The sequence below is a fragment of the Chrysemys picta genome, chromosome 5 (genome assembly GCF_011386835.1).
Source record: "Chrysemys picta bellii isolate R12L10 chromosome 5, ASM1138683v2, whole genome shotgun sequence".
NCBI lineage: Eukaryota > Metazoa > Chordata > Testudines > Emydidae > Chrysemys > Chrysemys picta.
In genome coordinates, this window is record NC_088795.1 from 73,710,078 (window position 1) to 73,730,919 (window position 20,842).

Below are 20,842 nucleotides of genomic sequence, written 5' to 3' on the forward strand. Positions count from 1 at the left end.
GGCCAGAGCCCCATTTTGTCGTCTCCCATCCCAGTGCAACAACCCTCCTTTGGCTGCTTCTGCTCCTACTGTTGGAAGTGAAGGAAAGCAGGGTGCTGGTATGGTACTTGAATGAGTTAGGGTAAAGGGATAGCTTTTTGAGAATGGGGGGGCAGACGAGGAGGAGAGAGAGAAGATTGAGAGCAGTGGAGACATGAGAGTGAGGCTAGGAGGTTAAGGATTGATTTGAGTGCAGTCTGTAAGTACTTACATGGAGAACAGAAATTTGATAAGGCTCTTCAATCTAGCGGCCAAAGGTATTAAAAGAAATCCAATTGCTGGAAGTTGAAATAGATAAATTTTGACCAGAAATAAGGTGCACATTTTTAACAGTGATGGAATTAACCATTGGAACAATTTACCAAGGTTTGTGGTGAATTCTCCATTACTGGATATTTTTTAAATTAAGATTGGATGTTTTTCTAAAAGAGATGCTCTTGTTCAAACAGAAATTAATGCAGGGTAGTCCTATGGCCTGTGTTATGCAGGAGGTCAGACCAGTTGATCACAACGGTCTGTTCTGGCTTTATAATCTATGAATCAGAGGTCAGGTTAGGAAGCAAGAGAGGAGGGGTAGAGGGGATGCAGGAGAAGGCACAAGAAACCTTAGTGACAGGGGAGAGAGTTTGTTGGAGGAAAGAGTCAGAGGTGCCGATTTTGTGATTTCCCCAGGGGTGTTGGACTCCAGCCCCGCCTCTTCCTGACCCCGCTCCTCCCCTCTCCCCCCCCAGCGCCTCCTGCATGCCACTGAACAACTGATCACCACTGGGCAAGAGGTGGAGGAGCTGATCGGCAGAGCCCACCAGCAGGCGGGAGGGCAGAGGGGGATGGGGAGGGTGCCTATGGAAAGAATAGTGGAGAAGGAGAATGGAACTGATCTTTGAAGAAGACAGCTAGGCCCCGATCCTCAAAGGTGCTTAGGCACCTAACTCCCATTGAAATCAAATTCCTGTGTCGAAAGGGAGGGAGGTAATAGGAAGGTGGGAGAATTTTTGGAAGGAGGCGATAGTTGGAAATAAATGACTGCAGGATTTTCTGAATATTAGAGTGACTATAAGCAGATTTAATTTAAGAGTCAATCAAACTATGAGTTTGATTCTAGTCTCCCCAACATTAATGATCAGTAGTAATTCCATCAAAGGAAATGAAGTTAAACCAATGTAAGAAGAGAATCAGAACAATGGTGTCTCTTTAAACTGACTGATCTATGCTTCACAGACAATCTAAATTATTCCTGTATGGCTGACATGTAATCATATATGCATTTATACAACAGAATATTATGCAGAACAATGCAAGAGAATATGTCCTTGGAAATAACAGTGTGGTTTCATTGGGAAAGGACTATTGAAGCCCTAACTTTAGCAGACAGATAAGTGTAAGTGATTAACAACTTCAGAAAAAACTGGCAAGTTCTAGTGCAGATATTTAATGTGTATAAATTCAAGTAAAGTATATAGGACAAATATTTTTATTTAATAATTTAGGGGTCAGTCCTCCAAGCGGCAGATTGCTATTTTGGGTGGTGCTGAGCACCTCCAACTCTCTTGGACTCCCTGGATTTTGAAGGCGGTCGGCACCCTATAGAATCAAGCTCTAAATTGTTTGTATTCATTTCACTTGACTTTTCAATAGATTGGCTGAAATTTGAAATATGTAGTTCAAACATTTATCAGCAGAGGGCAGCTCTAGACAAGGAGAGCACCATGCAGGGTGAAGGAAGATAGAAAGGTTAATGAATTTTTAACTCTAGGAGATTTTCAATCCTCCAAACCAATAAAGATGGAGCTTTTCAGAGATTAAACTAGGCCAACAGAAGAGGGGGAAAGTTGATCACTTTTAAAATTCAGGTGAAAAGTAAATTTGATTCTAAGGTTAAAATGGTACAGTCTATTTTATTTTGAAATAACAAATTGGAGGTTTCTTTTCAAGATGAGATTACACTGTAACCAAAAGTTATTCTTTCAATTGTGGGGAACATAGTTGTGATTAATTTATCCACCTTTCAACATAAAGTCTTAAATAAAATAAGAAATGTTTCAAAGTATAAATACTATGAGGATTATCATCTCTAAAAGAAAATTAAAGCAACATAAATGCAAACTAATTTTCATCTGAAGAGGAACTTATTTTTCATCTTCAGGTAGTGTCCCTATGGGTGCTCCATTTCAGGTGCATGTGAGCCCCATGCACCTTTGACCAGAGATTTTCATTAGCGATATCCATTCAGCCTATGCATGTACCCTAGAAATCCTCGTGCCCCACACCGAGGCTATATAGGGCTGCACAGGCAAACTGCCCTCAGTTCCTTCTCAGCTATCTGTGCCTGAGATGTACCTTAGTGAGACTGCAGCAAGTGCATGTCAGCTACTTTGCCTTTGGTAATTTTAGTTAGTTCAGATTAGATTAGATTCATTTAGTTCTAGTTAGTTAATTAGTTTGTTGACTTTTATTTGGAGGACTTCATGGGAGCCCTTCCTCCCAGAGAGGGCATGCCCAGTACACTGTGTTTTAAACGCTACCTCACATGACATGAGGCCATCCCATTCAGCGACGGATACTCTACGTGTGTTCTCTGTTTAGGAGAGGCCCGTGTTCTGCTGAAATGTAACTTCTGTTTAGCCCTCAAATCCAGGACAAGAAAGAAACAGGAAATCAAGCTGCGACTGTTAATGATGGAGCATTCCCTTCAACCTGGTGTGGAGCTAGGTCAGTAGAACCCCCTGTACATCAGTCTCCGGGGGTACCTAGTGCCCCATTGACCTTGGCCCAGCACTCCCCTAGAAAGGGGAAGGGTTCAGAGACCTCCTCTAAATGTCCAAAGAAGAGAAGCTCTAACACACCTTTTAATGAGTCCACCTTGAAAAGACTTTGCTCTCCAAGCAAATCAATGGATTTGGAAGCCTTCACCTTGAGGCATAGTACCACAGAGGCTAAGGGTTTCTCCAGTACTGGTGGGTTAGAGAGACCCTGTAGCTCTAACAGAAAACCTAGTTCCAAGAAGGCACTTGTGCCGTCTGGAAGAGATGGGCATAGAAAAGCAGTACCGTCGGACATAATGACTCTTCCTGTATCTCCTGTAACAGGCTCTTCAGTTCCACATGTGACCAAGCCCCTGTCTACATCAGTAGCTACCTCAGAGTGCTCAAAGCCTTCGGTACCATCTGTCAGGGAGAAGCACACTGTCCACTCGGCTCCGTGACTACAGTCAGCGCCACAACTACATGCAGTACCGCAACACTTGAGGTACCTAATGAATTTATCGGTGACTGCTGATCCAGAGTCTCCATTGCTTGCCAGTATCAAGAGCCATGGAGGAGACAGGGATTACTTCAGCTGAGCACATGTTGCTTGGTGGCAGCAACCTTAGCTGCCACCCTCACCCCCATATAAACCTCAATGGCCATATTGGGACCCAGGGGCAGTTATCACCAACAATTCTCCAGGCCCCCAACCCTGTCTCATCAGAATGATAGGGAGGCACAAAATTTTCCTTCCCAACACATCATTCAACAGGATATGTTTGTGGATCAAGAGGCTAGGGCAGGCAAAGAAGTTACCCCTCAGACTACCATCTTGTTCTCATCACCTGATGAGGTGGTAATGTATCCTTCTCTTTCTATGGATGATGATTTTCAGCAATTCCAAGAACTTGTCAAACAGGTGACAGACAACCTACAGATACCTCTCAACAAATCAAAGAATCACAACCCAAATGGTTGGATATTCTCCACTCTGCAACTCCATCCAGAGTCATCTGCCCTCTGAATGAGGCTCTCCTGGAACCTGTGAAAACAATTTGGTAAACCTTAATATCCCCTCTGTGTAAGAGAGCCAATAAAAATATTATGTTCCCTCCTAGGACTGTGAGTTCCTGTTCTCCTACCCTCCACCAACTCTTTGGTGCTTGATGTGGTGAATGAATGAAGTAAACACCACTGACATAAGTGCACCCCATATGAGAGAGGGCGGAAGCACCTGGACTTTCTAAGGTGAAAATCTTACTCATATACAACCCTAAAATTCCGCATTGCAAATTACCAGGTGTTAATAGCCAAGTACAACTTCACAAATTATATGAGGTTTAATTCTTTTATTTAACACATTCCTCCAGACCAAAGGAAACAATTCCAGGCTATTGTTGCTGAGGGACTGTTACTGGCCAGGACAGCCCTTCAAGGACCTTAAATGCTGCAGATACCTCAGTTCATTCTATCTCCACTGCAGAAGTGATGCACAGGACAATTAAATGGTTGCAATTATCTGGGTTCCCCAGAGAGGTCCAGAATACAATAGAGGATCTCCCATTTGATGGACTGAAGTTGTTCAAAAAGAATACTAATGCATCACTCCATGCTCTAAAAGACTTTAGAGCCACATTGGATTCATTGGGTACCTACACTCCTGAGAACAAAAGGAAATTTAGTAGATCCCAAACAGCCCAATACAATTCTCTGGGTTTCTCTGGGTTTCAGAGACCTATGGAACTTCCAAAAAAAGAGAGTTTCCAGAGAAAGAAATACTCTAATCCATCTGACCATAGGCGACAACTTCTAATGGCGCTGGTGGGTGCTCGACCCCCCTCTGCCCCCAGCCCTGCCCCCTCCTGCCCTCATTCCAACCCCTTCCCCAAAGTCTCCGCCCCCTCCCTGCCCCTATTTATCTCCTTCCCCAAATCCCCACCCTGGCCCCACCTCTTCCCTGCCTCCTCCCCTGAGCATTCCACATTCCCGCTCTTCCCCCCTCCCTCCCGGAGCTTGCTACAGCGGTTTGGTGGCAGCAAGTACTGGGAGGTAGGCGGAGGAGCTGGGACACGGCACGCTTAGGGGAGGAGATGGAGGAGGAAGAGAGGTGAGGTGGGGTGGGGCAGGGAGGCAGGATGGGCAGCTTGGCTGCTGATGGGTGCAGAGCACCCACGGAGTCGGCGCCTATGCATCTGACACTAGTTCACAGCAGGCTGCTGCTTCTTCTAATGATCAGTTTTTACGGGATAGTCAAGCGTTTAAACCCTCCCCTTTCTCTGGACTGTCAGCTACAATCATTTGCCCACCTCCCCGCCTATTTGGAGACCTCTCTTCCATTTTCAACCAGCTTGGGAACATATCGCCTCAAATTAGTACTAGAAGTAATAATGGTCTACACCATTCACTTTACCTCTCTTCTCCATCCCTCTTCAGCAGTCCCTGTCATGAGCTCTTATTAAGACAGAAAATAAACTCCCTTCTTTCTACCTGAGTGACAGAACCTGTTCCTGCTCAGCACAAAGAGAAGAGGTTTCTACACAAAATATTTCCTTGTGCCAACGACAAAGACTTCCACATAGCAAGTCACCCATCTCACAGAAGATATGCATTTTGTTATAGGTCAGGACCACTTGCAATACCGAGTGCTCCTGTGTTTGGCTTTTCCTTGGCTCAGAAGGTGTTCTCAAAGGTTATAGGGTAATGGCCACCTACTTCCATTGACAGGCAATGGTACTGTTTTCATATCCCAACAGTTGATCTTACGTGGAGGTGCTCTCTGCTATGCAGAGGACACTTGCCTTTTCCTGGACTTGGACCTGCAATTGAATGTGGGACTATTCACCCTGACTCCAGTACAAAATATACAGTTTATAGGGACATCTTTGGATTCCCTGGTAGCCAGTGAATTTCTTCCCATGGATAGATGCTGAGGGCTATCAAACCTTGGCAGGTCTATTCAGCTGAGCCCTCAAACCTCAGTCAACAACTGTCTTCAACTTTGGAGTCCCATGATGTTCTTGCACTTTTGTGACAGATCATATCCGATTATGCCTTCGCTGTCTCCAGGGATGGCTCAGAACAATTTACTCACCAAGCAGACACAGCTTATACCAATAGGTATCGGTTCCCCAACAGGTAAAACACTCCCCAAACTGGTGGAGAAATCATCACAGTGTAGGTATGGAAGTTCCCTTCCTCCGATTGGTGCCAACGGTAACTGCAATCTGTTAGGATGGAGGGAGAGGGAGGGCAGACCTTGCCATTCATACTGTACAGGGCAGATGATCACCCCAATAAACCACCCTCCACATCACCCTGTTGGAGCAAAGGGTGGTCAGAAATGCCTGCCTTCATTTTCTGCTTCTCATCAAAGACAAGTCTATCAGAGTCATGATATACAATATGGCCTGCATATTTTTACATCAACTGGTGGAGGTGGGAAGGGGTCCCCTTCACTCTGTACCAAAGCAATAAAGTTATGGAACTGCTGTATATGGGATTGCATAAGAATTCTGCAGTGAATCTTCCTGGCAGGCAAAATATCACAGCTGATGCTCTCCGCAGGTCTTTTCCCCAAGACTAGGATTGGGAGTTGGCCTCTCAGATACTTACTGACATATTTCAAACTTGGGGCTTCCCACAAGTTGGACCTCTTCTTCACAGCCTTAAACAAAAAATGCCACCTCTTCTGCTCAAGGGACGGTTTACTGCGATTCATTGGTGGAGTACCTTCTTCCTCCCATGGACAGGAAGGTGTTTTATTCGTTTCCCCCCAATACCTCTGATTCTCATGTGGTGAAGATGATCAGACAGGACAAAGCCAGAATTATCCTAGTGGCCTGACATTGTCAAGGCAGCATGGTTTCCTTACCTGCTTCACCTAGCTTTCTGTCCAGAAATAAATCCTCCAATCATTCCTCCACTCCTCTTGCAGGACACTGGTTGACTGCTGCATCCCAATCTGAGAACTCTTCACCTCAAGGCATCCTTCTTCAATGGTTCTATGAGTTAGAGTCAGCCTGTTCTGCAAAGGAACAGCAGATATTACTAAAAAGTAGAAAAGAGTCTACCAGAATTACTTACCTTCAAAAGTGGAAAAGATTTTGTGAGTGGTGTGACCACCAGAAAATTGTTCCTGAATCTGCCCCTCTTCCACTGGTTCTGGACTACCTGTTGCATTTAAAGAAAACATGGTTGACAGCTCTCTCAAGGTTCACTTAGCTGCATTAGCAGCTTTTCATTCCACAATTGAGATGTTCTCGCTCTTTGCTCATCCTACAATTATAAGGTTCATGAAGGGCTTGGGAAACACTTTTCCACAGGTGAAAGTCCCTACTTCGGTTTGGGACCTCAATCTGGTTCTTAGAAATCTCATGAAACCAATGGCAATCTGCTCATTATAGAACTTGTCTATCAAGACCGCCTTTTTAGTGGCTATTTCATCAGCCCAAAGAGTGGACAAAATTGGAGCCTTAATGGCAGACCCTCATTTCACAATTCTACAAAGACAAGGTTTCCTGTGCCACACCCCAGATTCCCCTAAAGTATCATCTGAATTTCATTTGAATCAGACTATTCATCTACCATTTTTCTTTCCAAAACCATCTAAATTCCATTTTGTAGACTGCTTTCCACATTCTAGTGTCCGGAGAGCGCTAGTTTTCTGCCTAAATAGAACTAAATCATTCAGGAAATCTCCTATATTGTTCATTCCGTTTGCGGTCAGATCTAAAGGATCTACTATTTCTACCCAGAGACACTCAAAATGGATCTCCAGATGTATTATTGTGTATTATGGTTCTGCTAGCATTCAACCTCCTCCCAGAGTGTTAACTCATTCTACAAGCTCATCACAGTATACATTTACAGCCATACTTAAAAAATATCCCTGTGACCCAGGGGGAGCCCTCACTGAAAATGCCAAGGTCAGGGCAGGCTGCAAAAAGGAGAGCAGATACTCCCAAGATTCGTGAGTAACACGGAAGTTAAATTACCCAACCAGTCACAAACCGTGCTTCTGATCCCCACACTGGTTATCAAGAAGCAAAAAAGAATAATCACACATCCCACTTATTGTATTCCAGTTCTCTGGCCCCCAATCAGCACCTAGGTCCAGTACAATGAGAAGTATCAGAGGGGTAGCCATGTTAGTCTGAATCTGTAAAAAGCAACAGAGGGTTCTGTGGCACCTTTAAGACTAACAGAAGTGTTGGGAGCATAAGCTTTCATGGGTAAGAACCTCACTTCTTCAGATGCAAGTAATGGAAATCTCCAGAGGCAGGTATAAATCAGTATGGAGATAACGAGGTTAGTTCAATCAGGGAGGGTGAGGCGCTCTGCTAGCAGTTGAGGTGTGAACACCAAGGGAGGAGAAACTGCTTCTGTAGTTGGATAGCCATTCACAGTCTTTGTTTAATCCTGATCTGATGGTGTCAAATTTGCAAATGAACTGGAGCTCAGCAGTTTCTTTTTGGAGTCTGGTCCTGAAGCTTTTTTTGCTGTAAGATGGCTACCTTTACATCTGCTATTGTGTGGCCAGGGAGGTTGAAGTGTTCTCCTACAGGTTTTTGTATATTGCCATTCCTGATATCTGACTTGTGTCCATTTATCCTCTTGCGTAGTGACTGTCCAGTTTGGCCAATGTAAATAGCAGAGGGGCATTGCTGGCACATGATGGCATATATAACATTGGTGGACGTGCAGGTGAATGAGCCGGTGATGATGTAGCTGATTTGGTTAGGTCCTGTGATGGTGTTGCTGGTGTAGATATGTGGGCAGAGTTGGCATCGAGGTTTGTTTCGTGGGTTGGTTCCTGAGTTAGAGTTATGGTGCGGTGCGTGGTTGCTGGTGAGAATATGCTTAAGGTTGGCGGGTTGTCTGTGGGCGAGGACTGGCCTGCCTCCCAAGGTCTGTGAAAGTGAGGGATTTTGATCTACAATCCATCCTGGACAATGATCCCTCACTTTCACAGACCTTGGGAGGTAGGCCAGTCCTCGCCCACAGACAACCTGCCAACCTTAAGCATATTCTCACCAGCAACCACGCACCACACCATAACAACTCTTGTTATATATGTGTCATATCATTTTACTCAGTTTTTCAAATCTGCCAGTTAGAAGGAAAAAAAAATCCAAGAATCACAGAAATGTAAGATGAAATAGACCTGCTAGATCATTAGCCTATCTTACTGCCAGTGCAGTAATGGTACCTGCAATAGGCTTTAAGTACATTTTCTAGTTTAAATATTCCAAGTGAAATGTCTCACAAGGAATGAGAATGTAAATGTGTAATTTCCCTTGAGATGTGTCAGAAATCCATAAAAATGGGCCTGGTTAAAAGGGTGCTCCAGCAGAGTTGTAAATACACGATTCTAATTTTTGCTAGCTCTTTATCCTGATTTCTGTATTTGCCGATAGAAATCAAAAATGTTGATTAGGGTATCGAGTATTTTATTACTGTACCTATGTCTTTTTTTAATAGCATATTTGCTATTGATCCCATTTGATAACTTGCTATAGAAATTTTTGGAGAGTTCAGTAGAAAAATCAGTGTCAAGATATGACCTGTATAACAGGAGTTAATGTATGCTGACCCTGCCTGGAGACAGTGATATAATATTTTGTATGACTTCACTCACATCATGTAATTGCGGGCAAGAAATAAAGATGAATCTCTTGGCAGCACTTCTAGCTGGCACACCTTTATGCAGCCTTCAGTAGTCTGAAAAATGACCTTCTATACCAAGGTTCCAAAGGCAAAACTGCAGACAAAAGGGTTGTGGTCGTTTTTAAATTCCTGGTGAGGAGTGAGGGATCAGCGGACTGCAGATGTACAACTCTGTAGTTTCAGAGTTTTAAAAATGAAGATCCAGGAAACTTCAGCAGAAAGGAAAAACAAAAGGAACACAAAGAATATGTTGTAGGAAACAAGTTTGTTCTGGCTGTGAGCCAGTCTGGATGAGTAAATAGGTCTTTTCCATCTCTTACTTCTAAGGGCTAGATTCTGATTTCAGGCAGAACCCTGGGCGAGGGATCAGACATAAGTAAACTGGGATGTGCCAGCAGCAATTACACCTGTCTGTACAAGCTCAGCTGTACTGGTTAGCAAATAGCAGAGTAAAGTCATGGCTCTGTACCCTCCCTGTTCATATGCTCTGGGGAAGAAGGGACAGGCAGAAGGTGGGCACTCAACATCTCCTTCCTCCTAATCACCCAGAACAAACATCCAAGCAGCCTAAACTGGGATGGGGAAGCTCTTAGTCCCTTACATAGGCATGTAATCCAAGTCACAGCCCTCAGATGTTATGTGCTCTGTTTCCACCAACTTCAGTGAGAGTTGAAAGCATTCACCAGAGGTTTCCTATACTACACACGATCAAGCCCTAGGAAAAAGGCAATAAGTGATAAGCAACATGAGTTTATAAAGGACATTTGTGTCAAACAAACTCTAGCTGTCTTGACACTATTACAGCTTTAGTGAATGCAGAGAAAAGCCAATCGCGTTTTTTTGTTTTTGTTTTTGTTTTTTGCGCCGCTTGGGGCAGCAAAAACCCTGGAGCCAGCCCTGATCAAATTATGAGGGAAGTAACAAGTGGAGTGTCATGGAGCTCATCACTGGGACTGTTACCATGTAATATCTTCACACATTAGCTGGAGGATAAAATACCAGACTTGATATCAAACTAAGCAGAATTCCCAGGACAGTGGAGGATAGACTGAAATCACAAAATGATGAGCCACTGTAAAGTGATGAGAATGAAAGAGTGATGGATGACAGTGAACTGTCTCTGTAAATACAGGATTTTAATAATTGTCTTGGGGCAGTTGCTTCTCCCTCCAATCTAATTTTCTCCTTTTCTGCGAAGTTCTAAGAGGGAGTTCCAGTCCCTGCTGAGTTTGCTTTTATTATGGCAACACCAGGGAGAAGCAGCACTTGCAGAAAGAAGAGTAGATATTGTTTCAAAAGGCAACAATTTGAGAAGACAAAGGAAAAAAAAGCCCAATAGTCTGGAGGTTTAAGGTCCACTATTGCTCAGACCACTAGGGCTGGAAATGAAAGCTGTATGTTAAAAAATTAGAATTCTCAGGTTTCAGACAGGATATGGTTCACAACATTTATCTCTATCAGTCCCCAAGCCATCATCTAGAGAAATCATGCAATAATTGAAATGGCGGGAGATGAGGACACAAGCTGGTAATTTGAGTATCAATGCATTCTGTATGGCAGCGGTTCTCAAGGTCCATAGATCACCAGTGTCTGTAGCGCCCTTCCTGCTGGTATGCAGAATGAAATATTTTGAGAATTAAGCAGTGAGAGATTAGAATATGGCCCATGAGAGGCTCTGTCTCTTACAAAATAGTCAACAGAGTGAGAGTTTCAGAACCTCTGTTCCACACCATTGGGAAGCTGGGATTCCCAGCTTTGCATTGATGTCTATTGTTGGTTATTTTGAGCTCAGGACTGTAGCTTGGCTTGCAGACTAACAGTGATAATTTTTTTAAGGCTTATACTTTTGTGAAGCAGCAGCCTTGCTTCTGCAGTGCCAAATCCTGCTTCTCCCACTGCTGATGACATAAAAAGGTACCTCAGCAGGGGGTATGGGAGTCTTTGTTCAAGAAGCACAAAGAAATGGAGAAAATGACGTAACCTTTTACAAAGCAAGGATTGGTTTAAAAACCATGTTAAAGCTGTCCACTGTCCTTTACTGTAGATAAATGTAAAACAATACTCTGAGGGAAGGTGGAAATAATAAGCACAGCACAGGGCCAAACAAGGAAAATGCTGGCTAGAGAACGTGTAATGCAGAAACAAATAGGGAATGACAGCAGATTACAAAGAGAACATGAGCTCACAATGAGATGCAGTGGTGTGGAGGGGGAGCTGTGCTGTACATATAGTGGGATTGCCTGCAGGCCAAGGGAGGTAATAATTCCTCTCTTTGCCATCTCTATACAGCCACACTTGGAGCACAGTGCATCATTTGCGACACTTCATTTTAAACAGAGCATCACTTTCAGAAAGAATTCAGAGGATGACTAGAACAATGAAAGGGTTAAAATATGCACCCTAAGACAGAGGTACTCAGGGCCAAGTTCTGATCTCCTTGACTGCAATGGCCTGGATTTACATAGGTGTAACTGAGACTACCTGGAAATTGACAGCTATTCAAAGAGCTAAGAGTTGGCACCATAAAATATACCAGCTTTCAAATTAACTCTACTAGTACAGTACTGCAGAACTAATACCAATATATTAAACCTAAAACTTGTGACCTGTATTACACATTGGCTCGCATGAAAGGAAAATGCCAGATCTTTAAATCTGATGATGCCAGGCCTGTCACCTGCATCTTATGAATGAACGTTTTGTGGTGCTGTGCAGTAACATCAGGCAGCTGATGTCTGATTGAGCAGGACACTGTTACTGACTGTAAACCTCCAGAATCTCTCTCAGAATCCATGAAGAAGGGCTTTGATGATTTGCATGTAGATCACAAGTTGTAGAGGAGGGAGATGGATAGAACTTAATGTCTGACTTGGGAAAAGGGGGCAAAAGAAAGGAAATGATATTATACCATATAAATAAAAGAAACTGTAGGTTAAACATGACAAAAATTCGGCAGGGGAATGATCTATCTATGTAACTGACTGAGATACTACCCCAGTGATTTCTAAGTGAAGGTCAGAAAAATGCTGTGTGCGTGAGGCTAAGCTAGGATGATCTTCTGAACTCCCTGACTATTTTGCACCTGTGTTCTCTGAAATGCTGCCTACATATGAGATTCCAAAGGTTTACTAATTTCTTCTGTCAGTAACTCTGGAACTCTCCCCCTCTTCTTAGAACTGGGAGAATAACTAATATTTGTGTAATCTGAATTTTTTTTTCTGCCAAGAACTAGCAGTTGTTCCATACTGATGTTTGTTCTGTGGTGGTGTTAATGCACACATTTAACCAACAGAACTTTGAATCACTATATCATCAACTGGTGTCTAATTAATCCTTTTCCATAACATGCAAAGGAAGGGCATATACACTGGTTTGGTTTTTATTTTTAAATGTCTTTCAACAGCCATATAGTATCATCTTGCCTGTTTTTTTTTTTTTTTTTTTTTTTTTTGTAGCTCTTTACCTTTGGTTGGAGAGAAGACATCCGCCCCGGGGAACCTCTTCACACCAGAAAATTCTGCTTCGATGCCGTTTCACACAGTAGCCCTGTCACACTGTATGACTGTCATGGCATGAAGGGTAACCAGCATTGGAGCTATAGGAAGGTTGGAGTCACCTTGGGTCATTTTCAGATATTCATACTATCTTGAGTCTGTAGTGAATTTGGAGAACAATGTGTTTGTCCAGTCAAAAGACACTGGTTTTAAAAACCATTATGGTTTATTCCAGTTTAGCTTAAATGAGAATCTCTGTAGAGCATGTTTCTTTTAATATACAGTAGGCATTTATGCACATTGTGTGCATTTGCAGCTACTTAAGTCAAAGTTAAATTAATACAGATTTGATCCAACACAGGGTGAGCCCCTTATTCCTTGAAAGATGCTTTACCATTTTGACACTAAGACGTGTGTCATTTTAACAAAGGCACCACAGGGAATATTTTTATTCTGTGTGAGGCAGCAAGAAATGCTGCTCATGAGTTAAATATTAATATTTTACTATACTTTAAAGAATATATTTGGCAGATACATCACACACAAAAATTAACATTAAAAGCATTGTTGTAAGCCCACAAAAAAGAGGGAGTTTACAAATCAAGGGTAAACAGTTTAGGTGTCCCTCTGATCTGCTGTTTCAACCCATTTTTACAAAGCACTAAAAATATGTGGTCGTGCTGGAAACTGTGTTCAGAGCAAACAGTGCCATAGTAATACTAACAGGATTTCAAATAAGATTAACAAATTACTGACTTTGATTAACCCTTTCATTGTTGCAATCTGTGCAGTTTTCTTTGAAATGCTGAGGGATCCCTCCACATAACCATCATCCCCCGTGCTCCCACATTTACTCAAGCTGAGCATAAGGGCTTGGATTTTACAGCACATATCTCAGTAGCACTTTCTAGTTTGAGATGATGTATTCTAGTAAACTGAACTATAACCATTAGAAATAGTTTAGCTACTGACATTTTCCTTGGGTGTCTCGTTATTGACCTTCGCCATTTAATCCAGTATTTACATTGCAAGCAGAGACGTGCCAAAGGGTTTTCCAGAAATGTGATATCTTTGAAACTGAGGTAGCATCTGTAATCCAGCTGCAGTATCTGAGCCAGCTCCTCAGCTGGTGTAAATCAGCACAGCAGAGCACCATTGAAGTCAGTGGAGCTATGCCAATGGACACCAGCTGAATATCTCACTTTGTACCCCTAGAATAGTTCTTTCCTGCTTCAGATCCACTTCTAATTGATCTTTGGGCCTATCCAAGCTGCTAGAAAGAAGCTTTAACAACTTTAACACTTCATTAGTGCTTAGTGTACCAGTTACATGTGACAAAATGCAGCTCTGGAGCTGTCTTCTGTACCTGGTTCATCACTTCTGATGTGGACAGACTCCAGTAGACAGCCAATGAAATAGTATCACTTTCAAAAACACTATAGTGTACATTCCTTTAAGTCCCCTGTACTGCTTTGTTTTTGTTATCTAGAGGGATGAGATCTCATAATTCTCAGGACAAGCCAAAAGTTAACATCTGAATTAGAAATTCCTTGAAAATGTTTTTTTATGATGAAAGCGCTGACACAATCTTAACCATAATACAAACCTGGTAGCAGTCTATCTTCTTAATTGCCATAGCTACACAAGTGCCTCTGGTTTGGCTATATAACTTCAAAGCAAGGATCTGCTGACATTGCAAAACTAATGGTTAAATATATTCCCCTTACTCAGGTCTAAGCTGATTTCTCAGCTGAGCTTGACTGTGTATTAAATAGTTTTTGATTGCCTCACATCAGATATAGGCCAGGTCTACACTAAAAACTTTTGCCAATGTAAGTATACCAGCAAAACCCCTCCAAATGTAGATGCAAATTATACCAGCAAAAAGTGCTTACACTAGTTCCCCGAAGGAATAAGCTAGACCACCAAAAGCACTTCTATGCTGGTATAACTGTATCTGCACTAGGGCTTCTGCTGACATGTAAATGTCTCAAAAAAAGCACACCTCTAACCAACATTACTATGCTGGCAAATGTTCCTAACATGGTCTGGCTGTACTTTTTTTTTTTTTTACAAGTGTCTATTAATTTTAAACTAATGGTGCAAAAGTATCCATAAGAATAATAATCTATAGGTAGGCAACAAACAGCCCCTTTTCATAAACAAAGACCACATCTGTTACTCTGTTCCACCCCATGCCTACCCCCCCCCACCTTCTTAGTGATCACATGGAATTCTTATTTTTAATTCGTCTCATGTCACGTGAAGTACTCTAGTTTTTGTCATTAATCTTATAAAATGCTCAGATGAAGCAAATTTTGCCATGTTGCCTTATTAGCCAATCCCTCTCATTTTCCATTTCTTCCAGTAAAGGGACCTGCCCTCAATTTTTATTTTAGCATCACTCCAGATGGTTTGAGTCTGATAAAGCATGATTCAATTTATCCACTCTAACTCCTTAATTGCCATTTGTAGAGCTTCTATGAGTATCTAATGTGACAAAGTTCCTCCTGTATCTTGGTGGGTCCTGCGCTTATTGGCGGATTTTCTTGCCTCAGAGATTCACCATGTGGGTTGGGGAACAGCCCAGAGACCTTCCCCTCTGGGAGAACCCACAGTCCAGGTCAATTGGGAGGTTTGGGGGGAACCCGGGCCCTCCCTCCATTCCAAGTTCCAGCCCAGGGCCCTGTGGACTGCAGCTGTCTATAGTGCCTCCTATAACAGCTGCATGACAGCTACAACTCCCTGGGCTACTTCCCCATGGCCTCCTCCAAACACCTTCCTTGTTCTCACCACAGGACCTTCCTCCTGGTGTCTGATCACACTGGTGCTCCTCAGTCCTCCAGCAGCACACCCTCTCAGCTCCTTGTGCCTCTTGCTCCCAGCTCCTCACACTCCCCCCACAAACTGAAGTGAGCTCCTTTTTAAAACCCAGGTGCCCTGATTAGCCTGTCTTAATTGATTCTAGAAGCTTCTTCTTAATTGGCTACAGGTGTCCTAATTAGCCTGCCTGCCTTAACTGGTTCTAGCAGATTTCTGATTACTCTAGTGCAACCCCTGCTCTGGTCACTCAGAGAACAGAAAACTACTCATCCAATGACCAGTATATTTACCCTCTACCAGACTCCTGTACCCCACTGGTCTGGGTCTGTCACATATCCCTCCCCCCTGCTCAACGCCAAGGGGTTGGGCAGCTTGGGACGCCAGACAGTGCACACGTGACAAGCCATCGGCGTTGCCATGACAGCTCCCTGCTCTGTGTTGCACACGGAACTGGAAAGGTTGGAGGGATAAGAACTATCTGGTCACCCTTGTGTTCTCCTTGTTCCGCTGCATCCATTGAAGAGGGGCATAGTCGGTCACAAGGACAAATCTGCGCCCGAGCAGATAGTAGCGCAATGTTTTCATGGCCCATTTTACAGCAAGGCATTCTCTCTCCACAACTGCATATTTTTGTTCCCTTGGAAGGAGTTTCCGACTGAGGTATAGAATTGGGTGTTCCTCCTCCCCAACTATCTGTGATAGAAAGGCCCCCAACCCTACTTCCGATGCATCCGTCTGCAGGATAAACTCCTTGGTGAAATCAGGGGCTATCAGTATGGGGTTATTGCAGAGGGCGGTCCATAGGCCTGTGAATGCTTCCTCTGCTGCGTCAGACCATCTCACCAGATCAGTCCACGGGCTTTCACTAGGTCTGTCAGTGGTCTTGCCCTTGTGGCAAAGTGGGGGATAAATTGACGGTAATACCCCACCACACCTAGGAACGCCCGGACTTGTTTCTTGCGACTTGGTCGGGGCCAATTTCGGATGACATCTAACTTGTTCACTTGAGGTATTACCAGACCTTTTCCCCACAATGTAGCCAAGATATTTGGCCTCTGTAAACCCTACAGCGCACTTGGCAGGGTTTGCTGTAAGGCCAGCTTGCCTGAAGGTATTGAGGACTGCCTCCACCTTCTCCAGGTGGGTTTCCCAGTCTGGGGTATGAATAACCACATCATCCAAGTAGGCAGCAGCATAACTGTTATGCGGGCGTAATAGCTTGTCCATGAGGCGCTGGAAGGTAGCTGGGGCCCCATGTAGTCCAAAAGGGAGGACAGTATATTGAAAAAAAGACTCTCTGGTGTAGAGAACGCAGTCTTTTCCTTTGCGTCTTCTGCAAGGGGAATCTGCCAATACCCCTTTGTCAAGTGTAGGGTAGTCAAGTACTGGGCATTACCCAGATGGTCCACTAGCTCATCTATGCGAGGTATGGGGTACGCATCGAACTGGGATCCGGCGTCTAAACGAAGTAAGTCCTTGCAAAATCTTGTGGTGCCATCACGTTTGGGCACCAGCATGATTGGGCTGGACCACTGACTGTGGGATTCTTCGATGATCCCCAACTCCAGCATTTTTTTTTACTTCTGCTTTTATTTCCTCCCTTTTTGCCGCTGGCACCCGATAGGGCCTCATTGTTACTCTGGCCCCAGGGTTTGTGACGATGTGGTGATATGTCTCAGTTGTTCGACCCGGTTTTGTCGAGAACACATCTTGGTTCCGGAAGATCATCTCAGACACCTCATTCTTCTGGTATGGTGTTAAATCGGGAGACACTCTCACCTGTTTGGAAGGCTTGTTTTCCTGGGTTAGGTCTTTTTGAACCGTTGTGCATGCCTCTTCTGCATGCCAGGGTTTCAGAAGGTTAACGTGATAAATCTGTTCTTGTTTTCTGCGTCCTGGCTGCCGCACCTTGTAGGTTACTTCCCCCACGGGTTCAACCACCTCATAGGGACCCTACCATTGGGCCAGAAGCTTGCTTTCTGCCGTGGGTACCAACACCATAACCCGATCCCCTGGTTGGAACTGTCGCACTTTTGCCTGGCGATTGTAATGGGTTCTCTGGGCCTCCTGGGCCTTCTCCAAATGTTCCCATAAATAGGGGTAACCCGGGCTATCCGGACTCGCATCTGCATTACATGCTCTATTATATTTCTCCCCTCGTTGGGTTCCTCTTCCCAGATCTCTCTGGCGATATCTAGTATGCCACGGGGGTGACGCCCGTATAATAACTCAAAGGGGGAAAACCCAGTTGAGGCCTGTGGTACCTCCCGGATAGTGAACATAAGGTAGGGTAGTAGGGTGTCCCAATCCTTCCCATCCCAACTTACCACCTTCCTTATCATAGCCTTGAGGGTTCGGTTAAACCTTTCTACCAACCCATCAGTCTGTGGATGGTAGACCGAAGTTCTCAGGGTAGGTATATGGAGCAGCTTACAGAGGTCCTTCATTAGCTTCGACATAAATGAGGTTCCTTGGTCGGTTAATATCTCCTTCGGTAGCCCCATTCGGGCAAAGATCCCCACCAGCTCTTTGGCTATAGTTTTAGAGGCCGTGTTCCGCAGGGGGACGGCTTCTGGGTAGCGAGTAGCATAGTCCAAAACAACAAGTATATATTGGTGGCCCCGAGCTGTCTTCTCCGGGGTCCCACTAGGTCCATGGCTATTCGCTCGAAGGAGACCTCTGTGATGGGAAGGTGTACTAAAGGTGCCCTCAAGTGGGGACGGGGACTGTGCAGCTGACACTCCGGGCAGGAGGCACAGTACCGCCGCACTTCTTCATGTACTCCAGGCCAGAAGAACCGTCGTAGGACTCGTGCCAGGGTCTTCTCTATCCCCAAATGCCCCCCAAAAAGATGACTATGAGCAAGACTTAATACAGCATTCTGGTGTTTTTGAGGTACTAGGATCTGCTGTACCTTCTGCCCCTGTACTGGTGCAACCCGGTTTAAGAGATCCTTCTTCATTATGAAGTAGGGTCCTGGTCCCTGGGTTTTTCCTTCCACGGGGACCCCATCTATTTCAGTCACTTCCTTCCTAATGTTGTCATACCTTGGGTCTTCTGCCCCAGATCTAGGAGCCCAGTCTCTTTTGCCTCTACTGGTTCAGAAGCATTAGGGTGGGGGTCAGACTCAGGTGCTTCTCCCTCCTGCGTGGCCTCCTTTTCAGCTGTGCGGGTCCGCCTACCTACAAGAGCGACCCTCTGGCTTTGGGTCAGTATTTGGGTTCCCAAGGCCTTAGCTGCCCTTCTTTCCCTTTTTGTCTTTCTACCCTGTCTGGGAGTGGAGAACAAATCTGGAGATATTTCAGAGAAGATTGGGGGTTGACAGACTGCTGTGGATGCCTCATCAATTTTAGGGTCCCCATCTTTCTCCAATGCCCCTACTGGGAGTAAGTTTCCAAACCCTGGGAAATCCCTCCCTATGAGCACCGGGTATGGGAGTTTAGGGACTACACCTGCTGCTACCTCAGTAGTGTTCCCTTGGATCTCAATTTTTACTGGGATGGTGGGGTAGTAACTAACTGTCCCATGGACACATGTTATCCCCGTACGTTTAGCCTGCAGCAGCTGACTACGCTTCACGAGCTTCCCTGAGATAAGCGAGATAGTAGTCCCCGAATCAACCAGTGCTGTGGTCTCTACCCCATTTAGTTTCACTGGTCTGGTATACATATGTGGGGTTAGTGAGACCCCCACAAGGTGGATTAGGGAGCATGGATCTGCCCAGTTCCCCAGGTTACAATGCATAGGCTCCTCAGCATTGGGACACTGTGCAGCTATGTGTCCCCACTCCCCCCAGGCATACATCTGTATGGAGCCCTAGGCATTCCCCGGTCTCTTGGTTTGGGCAGTCTAACATCACGCTCCTCTTCTCCCTCAGTGCTCCAACCCTTTGTGGCCTCTAATGGGCCTTCAGCCTCTCTCTTTTTCCACCTGGGCCCTCCTGGTGGCCCAGTCACCCAAACTTTAGGGCTTGGTGCTGCTAGTTTAACCCGGGGTGCCTCTTCCTTAACTGGTCGGGTCAGTTCCTCGCTGTCCTTCGCCTCTCTACCAGGGCGACAACCTCGTGATAGGTGGAGAGTTCGTTCTGCCTTACCCAGGCACGAAGGTCTGGTGGTAGTCCCCTCATGTATCGGTCGATGACCAGAACCGCTAGTATCTCTTCCGGACTCCGGGACTCTGTTTGCAACCACTTTCGTGCAAGATAGATGAGCTCATACAATTGGGACCGGGGGGGTTTGTCTTCCTGGTACCTCCAACCGTGATACTGCTGGGCCCGCACTGCTGTCGTTACCCCAGATCTGGCCAGGATCTCTGCTTTCAGCTGGGGGTAGTCTGCTGCAGCCTCTTCAGGCAGATCATGATAGGCCTTCTGGGCCACCCCACACAGGAATGAGGCAAGGATGCCAGACCACTGATCTCGAGGCCAGTCCTCCCGTAGGGCTGTCCTCTCAAAGGCCAGAAGGTATGCCTCTACATCATTCTCCCATGTCATTTTCTGCAGCCAATGGCTGGCCCGTATGAGCCGCGTCCCATCATGGCCGCGATTCAGCTCTGTAAGGGACTTTACCTGGTTTACCAGTTCTCGCAACATAGCTCGGTCTTGAGCAGCCTGGTCCATCAGCAGGCGATTAGTCTCTTGCTGCAGCCACACTGCCTCCTGTTGGGCAGCTGCCTGGACATGGGTAGCCTCCTGCTGGGCCGCCATAGCTTGTATCAGTGCCCGCACTACGTCATCCATTGTGGTGAAAAAAAATAAACCCTCTCCTTTTTTTGTTTAAATCACCCTCCTTCTTCCGCCGCGCTGTGCACCCCAAGATCCCACCCTGACACCAGCGTGACAAAGTTCCTCCTCTATCTTGGTGGGTCCTGCACTTATTGGCGGATTTTCTTGTCTCAGAGATTCACCATGTGGGTTGGGGAACAGCCCAGAGACCTTCCCCTCTGGGAGAACCCACAGTCCAGGTCAATTGGGAGGTTTGGGGGGAACCCGGGCCCTCCCTCTACTCCGGGTTCCAGCCCAGGGCCTGTGGACTGCAGCTGTCTATAGTGCCTCCTAGAACAGCTGCATGACAGCTA

The 20,842-nt window shown here is 45.1% G+C and overlaps 3 protein-coding genes across 14 annotated transcripts in view; 2 read left to right on the forward strand and 1 right to left on the reverse strand.

Annotated features, from left to right (window-relative positions):
* Nucleotides 1-20,842, forward strand: part of GALNTL6 (polypeptide N-acetylgalactosaminyltransferase like 6) — a 958,556-nt gene that overhangs the window by 931,814 nt on the left and 5,900 nt on the right. For all 5 annotated transcript variants that reach the window (XM_042842096.2, XM_065596587.1, XM_042842097.2 and 2 more), the window contains one exon: nucleotides 12,905-13,054. In XM_042842096.2, the coding sequence (XP_042698030.1) occupies nucleotides 12,905-13,054 (150 nt within the window). The remainder of the gene's footprint in view (nucleotides 1-12,904; nucleotides 13,055-20,842) is intronic.
* LOC101938927 (uncharacterized) overlaps nucleotides 1-20,842 on the reverse strand; it is a 220,700-nt gene that overhangs the window by 117,482 nt on the left and 82,376 nt on the right. For 4 of the 8 annotated variants that reach the window (XR_010601418.1, XR_006172591.2, XR_010601417.1 and 1 more), the window contains 3 exons: nucleotides 6,655-6,807; nucleotides 5,875-6,007; nucleotides 1,082-3,825 (listed from right to left, as the gene is read on the reverse strand). The gene's annotated coding sequence lies outside the window, so the exon portion shown is untranslated. Of the gene's footprint in view, nucleotides 1-1,081; nucleotides 3,826-5,874; nucleotides 6,008-6,654; nucleotides 6,808-12,912; nucleotides 13,102-20,842 lie in introns of those variants that run through there. The other 4 variants (XR_010601414.1, XR_010601415.1, XR_010601416.1 and 1 more) reach the window with 3 other exon arrangements.
* LOC135983682 (uncharacterized) overlaps nucleotides 1-20,842 on the forward strand; it is a 175,859-nt gene that overhangs the window by 29,331 nt on the left and 125,686 nt on the right. The window lies entirely within an intron of this gene.